Source organism: Molossus molossus, unplaced genomic scaffold, assembly GCF_014108415.1.
Source record: "Molossus molossus isolate mMolMol1 unplaced genomic scaffold, mMolMol1.p scaffold_m16_p_4, whole genome shotgun sequence".
Taxonomy (NCBI): Eukaryota; Metazoa; Chordata; class Mammalia; order Chiroptera; family Molossidae; genus Molossus; species Molossus molossus.
Window position 1 is genome coordinate 17648277 of NW_023425377.1, and position 18320 is coordinate 17666596.

An 18320-nucleotide genomic window follows, 5' to 3' on the forward strand; every position below is an offset into this window, starting at 1 on the left:
CTGGCCAGCCCTGACGGAAGCTACGGAAGGAAACTAAACGCCTATTCTTGGTGCCAGGGTCTCAGCGCTGGAGCGTGACTTGGACATTCCCGCCATCCCTGCCCTGAGATGACACTCACGGAGAAGGAACACCGTTGCTCGCAGGTGTGGATGGATATTTGGTAAGTGTCCAACGCACGGAGTGGTTTGACGGGCTGGGGATGCTGGGCCTGAATTAGCGTTTTGATTTGAGCATGTAGGTGGTGGGGTGGGGATGGGGATGACTGGACATCACAGGGTCACCCTTGGTTCCTTTTGTACTGAAACCTCATTTTATACAGAGGATATATATATTTATTTATATATATTTATATATATTTATACCCACCCGCACGCGGACACACTCACGCGTACACACACGCACGCACACACACACACGCACACGCACACAAGGTCTTTGATAGGCTTTCTGTGTTCTAGTAAAAATAGCTGGCAGCCAGTATCTAAAGCCAGAAAAAGGCCTTCTGCCGCAGAGGCGTCCACCGAGGAGAGTCTCTCAGAGGCAGACACTTGTGTTTATCTGGCAAGTGGAGCCGGTGCCCGCCTGGGACAGGAACAGTCTCCCGTTGGCGCAGACGCAGATCTCGAAGACCTTCTGCCTCGTTCCCGTGGGCGTGTAGGATCCGTGGGGCAGCCTAGGGAGCTTGATTTTCGCAGCATCTAACTTAATCTGAAGAGAGTAGATAGGAAGGGAGGAGTTAGAGCCCGTCAGTGATTCCCCTGACATTCAGAAATAGCAGGTGAATGTCCAGTTCAACTCGGATCAAACGAGCTCGGACCACAGGTTGAGGATTCCAGGCCCTGGGAATGCGGATGAGATGAATAAAGCAGTTTCGGCCCTCACAGCAGGAGACAACACCCCACTGGCAACGAGAGATACATACGAGCATTTTGCAAAAGTATATCGCGTGGAATGTGAATAGATCCTAGAGTAAAATAAGTTTGGAAATGCTAGCTCTAACCATTTTCTTCACCGGAGGATTTCTCAGACCCTGAATATGTCTGTGCACAGGGTACATCTTCAAAAATAGACAGCATTTTCTGGGCTTAAGTGACTGTGAGGATATAACCAATTCCTTCAGAGTCTGGATTCTGATAGCTATAGACGGTGTACGTGATGGGGTCACTGCTTTAAATGTGTGTGGTGTGGAGGTTGTGGCTGTTGGAGGAGACAGTTTTGATAGCTGAATGCTCTATTCAACCAGCTCTTTTAAAACAAATACAGCAAATGCCAAACCCATCAAAAGGCGGGATTGGTGCACACAGGCAGCTGGATCACCTCTAAGTAGCTACAAAAAAGAAAACAGAGTTGTGCTTTAAAAACAAATAACACATTCCCTCTCCCCCCTTTTTTAAATTCTTAAATAGAAAACTTTGCTTATGAACACAAGAAGGCACTTTAAAAAGTTTGCAGAATTGAGCCCGGCAGGTATGGCTCAGCGGTTGAGCGTTGACCCATGCACCAAGAGGTTGTGGGCCAGATCCCCAGTGCGGGGCATGCAGGAGGCGGCCAGTCGATGTTCTCTCTCATCAATGTCTCTTTCTCTCTCTCTCCCTCTCCCTTCCTCTCTCTAAAGCCAATAAAGAAAAAAACCAAAAACTTTGCAGAACTGAGTCGTTATTTCTTTGGGGATGTGGCTTACGTTGCAGAAACACGAGCAGCTACTCTGTCCCCCACAGTGGGACTGTGCTGGGGGGAGAGAATGAGTATTTGAAATCGTGTTGCCCAGCGCAGTGGAGTTTTGGCTTGTTCAGATTTGGAATTCTCTCCACGCTCAATGAAAGGAGAAACATGCAACATACACTTTAAAAACGACGACAAGGAATTTAAGTTCATCTTTAGCCAGATGTGGGTGATACACAGCTTAATTTGCCAGCTACCTAAATCTTATTTTAAGATGACAGGTGACAGAATGCGGAAATACCATTCCTCCTTACAACCATATGTATCCTGTCCTTGCCCTGTATGCTGTTACCTTGGCATCTTGCAGATAATGAGTCAAATGTTTACGTGTTGTGGGTTTGGCTGATCATTGTCCCGCTGGACATGTCTGTTCCAGAAATACAACCTTCTGGTTGGTTCCTTCTGCTGTTTCAGGGCAAAGGGAGGGACAAACCCATTTTGGGAAAGGTCGGCTATGCAGCTGTGTCTCTGGACTCCGGTCCTTCTCACCCCTACCTCTCCATCTTTGGACTCCAGTCTCAGCTCTGTTCTGCAGGTGGCTTCCATATTGCCGGCTTCTGCATTTATCTCTACTCCTTTTGGGGCCTCCATCACCAGAGACCGGGTTGGGGACTCCAACCTGAAATATACACAAGACTGAGATTAAAGATGCCATCGCAGGGGTGTGTGTGTGTGTGTGTATGTGTGTGTGTGTGAAATGTAAGAAGTATGAGGCTGAGAGATTAAAACGGCACTTCAGTATTTGATGGGGACATCTTACCAGCTTTGCTTGACAAGCCTGGTCAAGGGGAGGGGGGCTTTCCTGTCATTGCCTATCACCACGGTTGAAAGGAGGGAGTTCGAGGATCCTGGCTTCCTTTTATCTTACTCCCAGTCATTATTGCTTTATTGGTAGAGGGAACCAAGTTTTCATGTAAGTCTTGTTTATTTTTAGAGTAAGACACCCCCAGGTCTAAACTGAGCTTTCTAAAGTGGGTAGGTGTTCCTTCTACTCTGTTCTATTTCTGTGTCTTCCAGAGAGGCCGGATTAGACACACCTGGATTCAAGCCACAGCCATGGGGCTGGCACTCTATGACCTTGGGCAAGTCCTTCTTTCTTCCCTTTCCCGCTTTTCTCAAAGCCTCTGTTTACTTATCTATAAAGCGCTTCAGATGGTGCCGGCCTGCTGGACCTCGGTAATGTGCATGAACTGTTATGCTTACTGCTGTGACTATTGTTATAGCACCAGCACATCGCGAGGAGCCCTCAGGCCTTACTCCACAGGCAGTTGTCAAAGGGAAGTTCAGAGCAGTTCAGTGGCTGTGGGGGTGTAGAGCGGGAATAACTTAGCTGCAAAGGACGGTGGGGGGAGACTTTCGGGCATCTTGACTGCAGTGGTTACACATCTGTGAGTGTGTGGACAGACCCAGCACCAGAGCCCAGAAAGAGTGAATTTCAGTGTATGTCAATTTCAAAAATAAGTTGAGAGACGGAGAATCAGCCGCACTCTGTGTTTATTATCCCGGCAAAACGGAGGCGAATACTCCTTAGAGAGATTTTTGTCTGACTTGTTTAATGTGAAAAACATTCCCCTTCCACTGAGTAGTGCACAATCTGACGTTATTACCAAATGCAAGTGAAGGAAGGGCCTCCCTGTCGCAGAGAAAGTGCCCCAACACGGGGGCCAGGGCCTCAGCGTGGCTGGCAGACTGCTGAGTCAGACCAATTTCCTGTGTTTGAGTTCTGTGTTCCCAACTTTCAGATGCTTGGAACATGTTTAAAAGGAACATCAGCCCTGGCTGGTTTGGCTCAGCACTTAGAGCGTTGGCCCATGGACTAGAGTCGTGGGATCAATTCTGGTCAAGGGCACGTACCTGGGTTGCAGAGGTTCAATCCCCGGCCCTGGTTGGGTTCGTGTGGGAGGCAACCAATTGATGTGTCTTTCTCACATCAATGTTTCTCTCCCCCCCCCCCCACTCTATCTAAAAATCAAAGGCAAAAATCCTCAGGTGAGGATTAATGTACAAACAAACAAAAGAACATCACCCTTTCTGCCAACTGCTGACTCCCTCTTCTGCCTACACCCCTCCCTGTGCTTCAGGCAAACCCCCTTGGGCGTCAGTAGGTGGCGAAAAGATCAAGCCGACCCGTGGGTGTCACCACTGAGGTCCACACCACCTTTCCCGGGTGCAGAGAGAGAGCGGGCTCCTCCTCCCGGTCCCGGTCTGGGCTCTGAGGTTTGCTCCCAGGAAGCAGCCTTCTTGACTGTTTTTGGATTTCCCCACAGTGACTCCCCCAGAATCTTAAAGAGAAACCACCCGTCTCATACTCACAAACGAACCGACTTGAACTCTATACACCCGGTTCTTTCCTTCCGACCTCGCCCGTTGGTGAGGCAGAATCCTGAGCCTGCCTCCTCCTTGCAAGGCCGGCACCAGGCGGGGGCGCTGGCCTGGGTGTGGCTCTGTCTCCCGCACCCGGTTTTTCTCACTGTAACCTCAGTACTGGGAGGGGCTTGTTACCAGATCAACGTGGAGCCAGCCTGTGCAGGGCAGCCTGGCGCAGTCACCAATCCAGCTCACCTGACCTCCTGTGCGCCTGACCACCCCCTCTCACTTTTGAAACAGGAAGATGGTTGTGCCCCATTTTCTTGCTTCCTTTCCTATAAGGTCTGACTGAACACAGTTGACCCTACTTTTTCTAACGTCTTCTGTTTTCACTAACATGCACACCCTTCCCCGTGTGGCATCGTGTTCCCTAATCCTGCCTGCTCACCTCCAACTCCTGCTCTTCTCCATGGCACCGCTGTCACCCACCTTCCGCAGGTGACTGTCCCTATGCCATCTCTGTCCCCTTCTGCCTTGCTCCCTCGTTTGATCAGCTAACTCACTTTCAACTCACAATTTCTTCACAGTCAGTATATTAGTACATCTCCAACCGGGACTGCAAACTGCCTCACAAGTTTTGTCTGCCTTTTCCTCTTCCCCTCTGTCCTTCACACACACGTCTGTCTTCCCAAAGTAAGTTTTGCATACGTCACTTTTCTTATCAACATCTTCCCAAGTTCCTTAAAAATGATCTGAATTCCTGAGCTTCCTGGGACACTAAGAATTTGGCCTGACCTATCTTGTTAGTCTTATTTTTTGCCACAAACATCAGCTATGTTTTCCTGATGGGCCCGGCGCAAGCCGCTTTACATGTGTTAGCTCGTCGAATCCTCACCAAACCCGATGGCTTTGCTATTCCTGTGGTCCTGACTGTACCAACAAGGGCACTCGGGTAAGGGACTTGCTCAGGGTCGTCCATGTACTAAAAGGGCAGAACCCTGATTCACATTCAAGCTGAGCGGACAGCAGAGCCAGCAGTACGCTGTCCCCAGACCATACCACTCCCAGAAGCACTGAATTCCGCTCCATCGCATCTCCCTGCTGTTCCTTGTGATTAACCGCCACCTCTGTCTCGATGGAATCAGCCCTTGTGGTTCCCATGCCAGGCTCCGCGTGTAGTCGGGGGACAGTGCCACACACGGCTCCGCGACGCATACCTCCCAGGGTGCCGTGTTCTCCTAGCTTATTTAAAAGGGTGACATCAAATTCAGGATACGGTGACTGTGCTCATATTTGGTAGACAGCCTACAAAGTGAATGACTCTTACAAAACAAAAGTTGGGGCAGAAGGAAGAACTGGATGGGGAAAAAATGGAGCTTGGAGACGCTGACCAGATGGAGCGCTGGCGTTTCTGACCGGCATCTGAACGCCCTTCGCCCTTGCCCGCCTCCTACGGGCTCTCAGGTCGGCAGGACAGCGCCAAGGTCAGAGTGGACTCAGAATCACTGCTTCCTCTGCCGGCTCAGCCGCGGGAGCTCCAGGGCGCTGCGCAGGGGAGCTACTCAGAGACGGTCCTGCTGGGAAAGGCGGCGCTGGGGTAGAGACGGCCGTTTGGAGGACGCAGGGACCACAGGACAGCGGTGTTCTGTTCACAGCCCGCCTTCACGGCCTTGGCTGTTTTTAAGACTTTGCTCACATGCTCATCTCTCCATTCTGGGAAAGAGCTCTTGCAGGAGCCCGGGGGGCCGGCAGAGAGCAGACAAAGCACTCTGCAAGCGATGCCCATCCATTTCTGACCGTAGGTCGCCAGTCACACAGCACAACGGCTGACTTGGCACTGAGCAAGGACAAATGGAAGGAGGCTTCTGAAGGCAGGCAGGGCCCCGCTGGCTCCCGGCAACGAACGCTGCGTCCATTAGGAGAGAGTGCAGCCCTCCTCCAGGGGGACTGACGGGACTCAGGAAGGGAGAGTGGCCAGGAAGGGAGGTCACGGCTGGGCCATGTCCTCGAGACCAATGGTTCTCAAGGGCATCAGAACCCCCCAGAGAGCTCGTTCAGGCAGACTGCTGGGCTCCAGCCCCGGAGTTGGATACAGTGGGTCTAGGGTGGTGCCTGGACACTTTCACTTGTGACACGTGACCAGGTGATGCTGAAGCTGCTGCTGGCCCGGGGACCACACTCTGAGAACCATTGCTCTCCAGCAGAAGCCATGACCTCAGGTGCACACAAAGTCCAGTAGGTGATGTCAGTGAATGACCCCGAAGAGAGCTGTAAGGACAACAGTCTGTGCAAAAATATACCGCGAGTGATGGAGATGGTGTCTACAGGGGCAGCTGCCATCCTAAGCTCGCCCATTGCTGGCAGAACTTCTGATATTTTTTTCTGATTAAAAAAATAATTAATTTTATTCTAAATCATTTCCATTCTGGGAATGGAAGCAAAATAAAATTTCTAAAAATGTAGATTTGGTAAAAGAATGACAAGGCAGTGAACCTTGTCTATGCACCATCCTTTTTTTTTTTTATCCTCACCTGAGGACATTTTTCCACTTTTTGTTCAGATAGAGTGGGAGGGAGAGAGAGGAAAAGAGAGAGAGAGAGAGAGAGAGAGAGAGACATTGATGTGAAAGAGACACATCGAGTGGCTGCCACCCGCACGACCAGCCAGGGCCGGGGACAAACTGCAACCGAGGTACGTGCCCTTAGCGGGAACCGAACCCGGGTCTCTCTGAACCGCAGGCCGACGCTCCAACTGCTGAGCCAAACCGGCCAGGGCTACGCACCATCCTTTTTAAGGAGAAATTTCTCACCTTTGTGATGCCCTGAGTCCTCTTCCTAATCCCGTCTGTTTCTTGCTCTCCAGGGTAACCACCATTATGCATTTTGCGTTTACTGTTTTCTTTACAAGATTACTACATGTTTTCCTCCTTAAACAGTATGTTCCTTACTATTGCATGTTTTTGACTCTACACACAGAATGATTCTGCGTATTCTTTTGTAACTTGCTCCCTCTCTCCCCGCCAACATTCTGTGCCTGAGATACGTCCATGTATACAATTTTCCTGATGTGATCTTACTTCGGGATCTACCTGTCCATCTTTCTGTCGGACATTTGGGCTGATTCCAGGTTTCTGTTTCTACAAACTGCACCTGTGCAAAGTCTTGTGCGTGGATCCTGGTGCACATTTTCAAATTCTCTTTGGGACACGTGTGAGGAGCGGGATTGCTGGCTTTTCAGATATGCATATCTACAGCTTCATTAGCTACTTCCCCACGAGGAGTCTAGAGTTCTGGTGGTTCTACCGTCTTGGTAGCTTTTGATATTGTTTAGCATGAAATGAGTGTGAAATGGGATGCTGGTGTCCTTTCAATGTACATTTCCAGATTAGTGACGAGGTTAAGCATCTTTTCTTTTGTTTATAAGCCATTGGGATTCTCCTTCAGTGAAATTCTTTTGTCTATTTTAATTGTTTCTGTTGTTATTGTGTGTGTGCAAATTATAGCAATTCTTTATTCTGAAAAATAATTATTTAGTAGTTCTCTGGGTTGACAGTTTCTATTTTGAGTCTGTGGTTTGTCTTTTCACTCGATGCTTAGCAGCTCTGAATGAACAAAGTTTTACATGATAATGTCCACAACTTTATCATGTTTTCTTAAAGTGTTTGTGCTGTGTCTAATCTGAAAAATCCTTCTCTACAATAAGGTCATAAAGTTCTTCTCTCTATATTTTTTATTTGTTTTGCATTTTCATTAAGTCTCTAATTCTCCGGGTATTAATTTTTATGCATGGTCTGAAAAGTTGGGGTCAGAACAGATGCAGATCAATGACCTTAACCTCTTGCAGTGAAAAGCCCATAGTTAGCTCTGTCACTAATGACGTCATACACCTATGAGTCTCTTTCAGGGAGTTCCAGTCTGTCTCACTAGTCCATAAGTCTGTCCCTGGGGCAACAGTGACTTATTCTAGCTTACTTATTACAGTTTTAAATGTTTCTGTTTCATAAGGCAACTCCTTTTACCTTGTTCTTCAAGAATGTCCTAGCTGCCTTGGTCTCCCACATACATTTCAGAATGAACCTCAGTTTAGAAAAAAAAGCCCTTTTGGAATTTGGAATTATGATTGGATTTATGTTCATTCCATGAACAGTGCATCCATCTCTATTTGGTTGTGCTTCCTTTGATGCATTTCAATCAAGTTAAACAATTTTCTCTATGTGGCTATTGAAAATGGTGTCTATATGAAAAACTATTTTCTTACCCTTATTTCTTTTTCCTTTTGTGTTGATGTCCAATTATTTTGTATGTTGATCTTTTAGTTGACACCTAGGTGAATTATCTTATTTTTCACACTTTTATTTGTTATACCTTTGATTTTCTATTATTTCTTATACCTTTTATTTCTTTTCCTTTTTAGGCTGTATTGCCCAGCACTGACTGTAGAAGTAAGAAAATGGTGACCCTGCTGTTTCCTGAATTTAAAGGGAAAACACTGAATAATTTACCATTTAGTACAATTTTTTTTCTGCTCAAGGTTTTTGTTTCTTTTTCTCAAATACTTTTATTAAGATAACAACATTACCTTCCATTTTTATTTTGCTAAGAGAGTCCATCATTCATTAATGTGAATTTTATCAAGTACTCTTTTATTCTTCATTTATTTAGATAATCTATTTCTCCCTAATGAGGTAAGTTATATTAATTTACCAATAATAATCTACTCCTGTAAATTTTTGGCATCCACCCATTGTCATTATGTGTAATCTTATTATAAATATTTTTGAAACTCTTTGTTAATTTTTTAAGGATTTTGCACCTGTGTTCATAAGGGAGTTTATCCTGTAATTTCTCTTTCTTGTAAGATCTTTGTCAGATTCTATTACTTTTCTATAGTCTAGGATTTTATAAGAAAGATTAAAATTATTTGTCCCTTGTATGTTTCAACTCATTGATAAAAACCTCTGTGCATGAAAAGTTATTTTATTTCTATTTTTAAAAGCAGTTACAGTATTATACAGGTTTTGTGTTTCTTCTTAGATTGGTTTTGGTAAGTTATCTTTTTGTTGATATCTTTCCATTTCTTTAAAGATTTAAATTTGATGGCAAACCTTTTCATCTCTTCATGTTTAATTTTTAGAGAGAGAGGAAAGGATAGAGAGAGAGATAGAAACATCAATGAGAAAGAACATCGACTGGCTGCCTCCTGCATGGGGATCAGGCCCACAACCCTGACCCGGAATTGAACCGGCGACCTCTTGGTACATGCTCAACCACTGAGCCACACCGGCCGGGTCCTCTCTTCATTTTAAAGATGCCCCCTGAATTTGTAGCCATGTCTTCCCCTCTTGAGCTATCAATTATTACTCTTTTCCAAGTCTAGCTTTCAGTTTTGTCAGTCTTATCTGTTTTCCATATGCTTCTAGTTCTTGAATTTCCCCTTGTCTTTTAGACAAATTAGGAAAATGCTGGTTGCTCGAAGTTCTACAATGTGTTGTCTTCCTCGTTAATTCTTGCCTTTCCCAATTTTTAATCTATGCATTTAAAGTTAGGCATATTTTTTTCTTTGGCAGCATCCCAAAGGAGTATTCATAATGCTGATATAAATATTTTCTAATGTTGGTATGAATTCTCCTGTGGTCTGTGAGTTTTATAGACAGTTTTTTCCCCTTAATTTCTAAATATGTGATACTTTCTAGGACATATTTCTGGTATATATTTTCTTCATTGGTTTTATACTTTTGACATTGATTTTGAACTGATAATCTCAGAGAATAAAATCAATTCTTTAATAATCAAGCTTTTTGGCCTCGTATGTGTCAATTTTTATAAATATTCACCCTCGTTTGAAAAAAAAAAAAAGTGTGTTCTTCAGTAGGTGCTCTATTCCATGTATGTCTATTAATTCAAAATAATTAATTGTTCTCTTCAAATATATATGCACATATATGTGTTATCTGCTTGATCTATCAGTTACTAAAAGAGGTATGTCATTAAATGCATACTAACTTAGAGTTATTCCACCTTCCTTATTTAGGTATAGTGAGTCTCCTTATTCCTTGTAATGTTTTTTGCCTTAAAATCCATTTTACTTCTGAGTATAGTTGTTTTCTCTCTGTTTCCGTCAGTATTTGCCTTGGCAACATTTTCCCATACTTTTAAATATCAACTATTCTGTATGTTATGTTTTAGATTTGCTTCTCATGTAACTGGATTTTTAGTCCAGATCACTTTTTAAAAAATCTTCACCTGAGGATATGTTTCTACTTATCTTCAGATAGAGTGGGAGGGAGAGAAAGGGAGAGAGAGAGAAAGAGTGAAAGAGAGAAAGAGAAACATTGACGTGAGAGGGACACATCAACTGGCTGCCTCCTGCACAACCCCGACCAGGGCCGGGGACGAACAATAACTGAGGCCAGAATTGAACCTGCAACTCGTTGGTCCATGGGCTGACGCTCTACCGCTGAGCCAAGCCGGCCAAGGCCCAGATGACTTTTTATTGAGGTAAAATTTATATGTAGTGAAATGCACAGATATTTTTATTTTACTAAGAAATACATATTGTACATATTTAAGGTGTATAATTAATGTTTTGACATAGGTATACACTGTGAAATAATTAAGCTAATTAACCTACTTCCCTCTCCCTCTCCATGGTAAGAACACTTAATACCTATTGTCAGTATATTTCAAGTATATAATACATCATTATTAACTATAGTCACCATCTTATAACTGAAATGTGTACCCTTTACCCAGCATCCTGCTGGGAGAATGTGGTTGTCTCCAGTTTGGGGCGATTTTGTACAAAATACTATGAACATTCTTATACAAGCCTTTTCGAGGACAAAGTTTTCACTTCTCTTAATGAAGCCGCCATGAGGGGGATTACTAGGCTGTAGAACAGGTGTGTCTTTAAACAGTGTGATTAAGCAGCATGTAAGACGTTCCCCAGTGACCCTTGCCTCCTGCAGTTCATGCCCTCATGTGATTCTCTCTCCCTGATAGGGGCTGGATGTAGTGGCTTGTTCCTACGTGAATGGAACATGGAGAACGTGATGGATGAGATTGGGTTATACAAAGACTGTGGCTTCCATCTTGGGTCTTTGGTCTCATTCTCTCACTCTGAGAGCTGCCCTGTGGAGATATCGAAGAAACTTAGGGAGCCCATTAGCCCATGAGACAGGTCCTCCATGTGACAGTCTATAGGGAACTGAGTTCATTTAGAAATGGATCCTTCCCCAAACCAAGCATTTGAAGAGATCACAGCTCTGGCCTACAGCTTAACTCCAAAACTCATAACTGAGTTGAGTCAGAGGCATCCATCACCAAGTTGCACCCAGATTTCTGACCCATTGTGAGATAATAAAAATCTGTTGTTTTCAGCTGCTAATTTTTAGGATAATATGTGACACAATAATAGATTAATACAAAAAGAAACTGCCAAACTGTGTTCCAAGATAGTTGCACAATTTACATTCCTACCCCAAATACTGGTGGAATTAAAGCCATTCTAGTGGCTATAAAATATCACTTTATTATGGTTTTCATTTCCCTGATGATTAATGATATTGAACAGATTTTCATGTGCTTATTGGTTATTCAAAGATGTTCTTTTGGGAGACATCTATTTAAATCTAATGCCCAGTTTATTTTGCAGTTTGGTTGCTTGTGTTTTTGTTATTGATTGGCTATATCTATCAATTTATCTATCATCTATCTATCTATCTATCTATCTATCTATCTATCTATCTATCTATATCAAGTATTTCCCCTCTAATTCATGATTTGCCTTTTTATTTTTTTATCAATGTATCTTGATACATTTTAATTTATGATGCATTTTATGTTTAGTACTTTTGTGTCTTCTCTCAAAAACGATTGCCTACCCCAAGGTCACAGAAATGGTCTCCTATGTTTTTTCCCTAGAAGCTTTATAATTTTAGCTTTTATATTTAGATTTATGATCCATCTTGAATTAGTTTTGAAGAACAGTGTTCAGGTTAATTTTTCCCCCCAATAGGTTTATCCAGTTCTTGCACAATTTATTGAAAAGATAATCCTTTCCCTAGGAAATAACACTGGTGCTTTTGTTGAAAATGAATTTACCATATATTAGTAGATCTATTGCTAAATCTCTTCTGTACTATTTATCTGTTTATCTAGCCTCATGCTAATGCCAGACTGTCTTGATTACCATAACTTTTACTATAAGTCTAAAAGTCAGTGTAAGGACAAAATAGAATTTATTTTCCGATAACTAAGGATATTGAGCAAAGTTTTAGGTGCTTATTGGTTATTCAAAGATAAATCTATTTAAATATTATGCCTAACGTTTTTTGCAATTTAGTTTGTGTTTTGGGTATTAATTTGCTATATATTCTGGGTAAAATTCTTTTCCAGATAGAAAGAATATAAATAGATATGAGTTCTTTTAACTTTTGCAAAAGGAAAACAGATTGCATTGGCTATTCTAGATCCTTTTCTTTCCCATGTCTGTTGACATTTTTATTGGGATTGTGTTGATCCCATAGCTCAATTTTGGGAACAGTTGATATCTTAACAATATTCTTTAGTGGATTTTATTTTTCTTTATTGATTTGAGATAGAGACAAAGGGAGAGGGGGAGAGAGATAGAAACATCAATGAGAGAGAACATCGATTGGCTGCCTCCTGCAGGCCCTCCACTGGGGATCGGGCCCACAACCTGGGCATGTGCCCTGACTGGGAATGGAACCAGTAGCCTCTTGGTGCATGGGTCAATACTCAACTACTGAGCCACACTGGCCGGGCTGGATTTTCTTTTTAAATCTAACACTCCAAATTCACTGTTCTTGATTAATGTGCTATTCTTTTTATGCATTTTGGTATTGTGTTTTTTAACCTAGGAAGATTACTATTTATTCAATCAATGTTCATTCACATATTCATGTATTTTCCATTTTCTTTATTTATTCCTTCTGTTAGCGTAAACTTTCCTTTTTTCTTAACATCAAAATAATCTTTGATATTTTCTTTTCGTGGGGCAAATTCTCAGTTTTGTTTTCTGGAATGAATCTTTCACTTGCCCTTCCTAGTGGAAGGGCTCTGGCTGCCTGCAACTAACTGACAGGTACGGTCTCAGGCGCTGGAGGTAGAATTCCTCTGTCTCCTGGTTCTCACTGTGTGGTTAAGAAGTCAGCTGTCAGTTTAACTTCAGTTCTAGAACTTCTGGTTGATTCTTTTCTCTCCTGTTGCTTTTTATCTTTGATGTTTTGTAGTGTCATTTTGATATACCTTGATGTGGATTTCATTTTATTTACTCTAAGGTTTTTGTTTGTTTATTTCTTGACTCTCTAATTCTGTAGTTTTGTGTCTTTCATCACTTCTGAGTAATATCAGCTAATATATATATTTTTTTATCCTCACCCGAGGACATTTTTTCCATGTTTTGTTCAGATAGAGTGGGAGGGAGAGCAAGAAAGAGAGAGAGAGAGAGAGAGAGAGAGAGAGAGAGATGGAGAGAAACATCGATGTAAAAGGGACACATCAAGTGGATGACACCCACATGACTCAACCAGGGCCAGGGACAAACTGCAACCAAGATACGTGCCCTTAGCGGAAACCGAACCCGGATCTCTGTGGACCGCAGGCCGACGCTCTAACTGCTGAGCCAAACTGGCCAGGGCAGCTAATATGTCTTTTAAAATTATTATTATTTTTTCATCCTCTCTGTCTCTCGTCGTTCTGAATGAAATCTGCGTTGGGCATTCTCATGCCAGTGTTCCTGTTATTCTGCCTCCCTGCCGTCTGCATGATTTTTCAGATATATTTCATGTTCATGTATTTTTCTTTTAATCTATGTCTTATCACATGCATTGGGGTTTTGCTTTTTGAGATGATATATATTTTTTAAGATTGATGCTGTTTATTTATTTTTTCTTTATTGATTTTTAGAAAGAGAGGAAGGGAGAGGGAGGGAGACAGAGAGACATATCGATGAGAGAGAACATTGATTGGCCGCTTCCCGTGTGCCCCCCACTGGGGATTTGGCGCCCACAACCCGAGCATGTGCCCTGATCGGGAATCGAACCAGTGACCTCTTGGTGCATGGGTTGATGCTCAACCACTGAGCCACACCGGCTGGGCTTAAGATGATATTTGATTGATTGATTGATTTTAGAGATAGAGAGGAAGGGAGAAAGAGAGAAACAGTGGTTTGTTGTTCCACTTATTTATGCATTCACTGGTTGCCTCTTGTATGTGCCCTGACTGGGGATTGAACCCACAACCTTGTATGAGGATGATGCTCCCACCAACTGAGCTACCTAGCCATGGCTGAGATGATATTTTCATTTCTAGAATTCTATTGGGCGCATTTTCTAATTCGTAAGTCATATATATATATACACATATATATATACACATACATATATATATACATACATATATATATATATTCCTTCTTTGATCTCTTTACTCATAGTAAATGTACTTGTTTTGTATATTTCTCTGCAAACTCCTGCATTGTGGGTGGAACGTGGCCGCCTTGTTTCCCTTCCTGCTCGCTTGCTCAGGGAGCCTTGTTTCTGAGTGTGATTGGTCCTTCTTGACTGAGAGTTAATAGTTCTTGGGCCTTTATCTGCAGAAATGATGTCGGGCCTGCATTTAAGGTGATTTTATCTAGAAGATTTGCATTTGTTTCTGTCAATCACTGGTGCCACCTTCAGGTTAAGCTGTAAATTAATTTCTTTGCTGGAGGCTTCAGGACCACGAGGGTAGCATGAATTCTGCTACAAAGCAGAGTGAGAGCCAGTTCGGAGTTTCCAAGCGTTCGAGGAATGTTTTTATTTTTATTTTTCCTTGTCCATTCAGTGCTGAGCTTCAAGACAGACAGTTTCCCTTGTAGTCCTCTGGGTGGAAAGGTCAGGGGTAGAGAGGACTAGGTCACTTGCGTTCTGTTTCCTCCTTATACCAATGGTTTCATCGTGGGCTCTCTCACTAGACTGTCTGCTTCAAGTGGGCCCTGAGATTTGCTTTGTTTCTGTGCCCACTAGGCCATGAAAACTGAAGCTGAATTTCATCTCGTTGAGTAAAATCTGCCAAGTCACAGCTGGCCTCAGCCCTCAGATTATGTCTCTGGGTTTCCATCACCATGTTTAGTTTTGGACTGAATAAACCTAACTGATTTCCAGCTTATCAATGCATTTTAAATGCCTTAAAAGCCCTGGCCGGTTTGGCTCAGCGGTTAGAGCGTCAGCCTGCGGTCCAGAGAGACCCGGGTTCGGTTCCCGCTAAGGGCATGTACCTCGGTTGCGGTTTGTCCCCGGCCCTGGTTGGGTTGTGTGGGTGGCGACCACTCGATGTGTCCCTTTCACGTCGATGTTTCTCTCTCTCTCTCCCTCCCACTCTATCTGAACAAAATATCAAAAAATGTCCTCAGGTGAGGATAAAAAATAAAAAAAAATTAAATGCCTTAAAAATATGTTTACCCAATAGTTTTAGTTGTCTTCAACTAAAACAACTGGTCGGGGCATTAGACGACCATATTGCTGTACTAGATGCCAGCATTTCTTTTCTTCTTTTCCTTTTTCATGTATTGGGGTGACACTGGTTAACAAATTATCCAGGTTTTAGGTGCAAGTTCTCCAACACATCATCTGTGCACTGTACTGTGCGTTTACTACCCCAAGTCAAGTCTCCGTCCATCACCTTTTATCCCCCCTATACCCTCCTCACATTTCTGATTTTTCAAAAAAAAAAAAAAAACAGCACAATTTTGAGATCATATGGTGACATCACCTCATCTTTAAAGGTTGGTAGCATTATTATGTTTTGTTATTATTTTAAACCATGGCTATGCCAACTTTCTGAGACCCAGAGGGGGCTGAAGGCTGACAATCCGCTAGACAACTCTCTAGAAGTTCATCAGTCAGGGTGCGGTGGAGAAAGAGAACCTCCGTGAGTAACACACACACAGGTTCACGACAGGAGCTGAACTTCGTCCAGAGTGGGAGGTGGTGCACTGTCTACAGAAGGCTGATGTCTTCGTGTCTGATGCTGGAGCGCAAAGTGAGCAGGACGGGCATTCAGGAAGGGAAGGAGGGTGCGAAGTGGGAGTGAGGATGAGCTGGACCCCCCCCCCCCGACACCCCCGGGATGAATGTGCCTGCGACAGTCTCTTACCACCTCTAGGTCTCTGAGTCAGGGGAGGAAAAGCTCTTGCCCTTCTTCATGGAACTAAGAGAGCTTCTGGCCCCGGAGCTGGAGAAGCTGAAGAAGGAGCCAGTGGAGCTGGAGGGTCTAAAGACTGGGGGCTGCCCACGTGCCAGGTGAGCTGGCAGATGGTCTGCGGTGGTCCCTGCACCCAGCTTCCAGCGTGAAGGGAGCAGGGCTGTGGTCTCACAGCTACTTGCCGACCCTCGTGCAGAGAAGGGGATTCCAGGACACGGAGTGCTGGCTAAGCCGAACGGATCCGACACAAATCCACACCACTATGTCACCCGGTTTCAAATGGCTACTTTGACTTGAGCACACTGTACTCAGTGGAATCCATTTCACCTCCCATATAGAAACCGACCGAAATAAAATCAACGTCTATGAAAAGTAAGGAGAAACGTGGGCTTTTCTAATTAGTAGCATCTGCGCTGAAGTCCAGCAAGGGTTCCTGTGAAATGCACGCTCCTCATCTATGCAGGAGCTATTTCTACTTTATGAATGGCGCTGCTGGAGTTTGAGAGATCTGTCTTTAAAAGATGAGTGGAGAATCCTAAGTGGAGTACTCCAGGGTTCCGCTCTACAGATTTAAGAAATGGGTTGGAAATGGTCATTTAGGCCATTTCTTTCAGAAATACAGTGATATTCTGTCCTCCAGAGCAAAGCCATTCTGAAGTTTGCTTCTATAAAAGGCACGACGGACCATTACAAAAACACTCCTTTGAATCAACCCTTCTTTCCCAGTGTAGAGCTTGTTGGTTTATTTAATAAACATTTATTATACTAGACCTAAGGGGACAGGGAAGTGGCCTCTATCCCAGTCTGGTAGAGTCACTGGGATGTGGCTCATTTATTTGGGCAACGTCTGTTGAATTCCTATTATATGCAAAATGCTGGGGTTATAGTTGTAAACAGTATGACCTACTCCTTGCCCTAGTGAGTTTATGTGCTGCTGTGGATGAGATACATGAAGCAGCTATGAATTTATGGTGATGAAGAATCCTCAATGAAGAAATGCAGGGGATTATAAGAGTTTACGTAACTGGGGACTGGTTTGTGGGAAGAGCTGGGGTCTGGGATGGCTTACGATGATGTCTGAGGGAAAAGAAGAAGTCAGCCCAGTGAAAGATGAGTGTCCCATTAGAGGGAGCAGCGTGCATGAAGACTTCCAGGAGAAAAATAGTTCTGTGTCTAAAACATTTGAAAGAAGGTTCATAGAGACCATGGTATTCATAAGAAGAGATAAGAGGTAAGTTTGGCACGCATGGCCTGGTGAGAATATGGTGAGACAATAAAGGCTTTTAAATGGAGCGGGGTTGTAGGGACCTAAAACGATAAATAACCACCTGATGTGATGTCCGTGTTGGAAAGATTACTGTGACAGTTGATTTTATGGGTCAGCTTGACATTTGGTCAAACATTACTCTGTGTGTCTCCGTAAGTGTACTTCTGGATGAGGGTAACATTTAGATCAGTGGACTCAGGAAAGTCGATTTCCTTCCCTAATGTGGTCCGTGGAAGACATGACCAGGACAAAAGGCCGAGGCAGGGGAACCTTTGCCCGACCACCTAGGCTGGGACATTGGTCATCTTCTGCTCTCAGACTAGAATCCACAGCACCAGCTCTTCTGGATCCCCAGCTTGCTGACGGCCGATTAAGGACTCCTCAGCCTCCATTATCAGGCACACCAATTCCCCATGATAAATCTCCCCATATATATTGTATCGGGGATCTCCAGATATACAGAACCAACAGGGTGAGTGTGTGTACCATCCACCGGGTACACATGTACATATCTGGCTGCAGACGGAGAGTGGTTAAGGGGGCCGTGTGGATCGCAAGGAGAGATAGCAGTCTGTGCTTCTCCAGGTGGGGAGGATCGTGACAGGATTGGCTGATGGAATTCGTCAGAGGTGATTCCCAGCGCTGCGAGTTTCAGAACTGGTTTCCTGTGCGGGTCAGCCCCTGAGATGAGAGTGTAGGTGGACTACTTTCCGAGCGTAAGGGCAGAGCACTGTGCGTGGAGTTCAGACATGTCGAATCGGGGGTGTTTGAAACGGCAGGTGGGGATGTGGATGTGCAGGGCAGAGACTGGAAAGGG

General features: G+C 44.0%; 1 protein-coding gene across 1 annotated transcript in view; it reads right to left on the bottom strand.

Annotated features, from left to right (window-relative positions):
- Positions 1–314: 314 nt before the first annotated feature.
- The window catches only part of SGCD (sarcoglycan delta), a 195669-nt gene continuing 177663 nt past the window's right edge, over positions 315–18320 (bottom strand). Inside the window, exons 5-6 of the mRNA XM_036240715.1 lie at positions 2219–2342; positions 315–709 (exon numbers count right to left, since the gene is read on the bottom strand). Of these exons, the coding sequence (XP_036096608.1) occupies positions 536–709; positions 2219–2342 (298 nt within the window). The 3' untranslated portion in view covers positions 315–535. The remainder of the gene's footprint in view (positions 710–2218; positions 2343–18320) is intronic.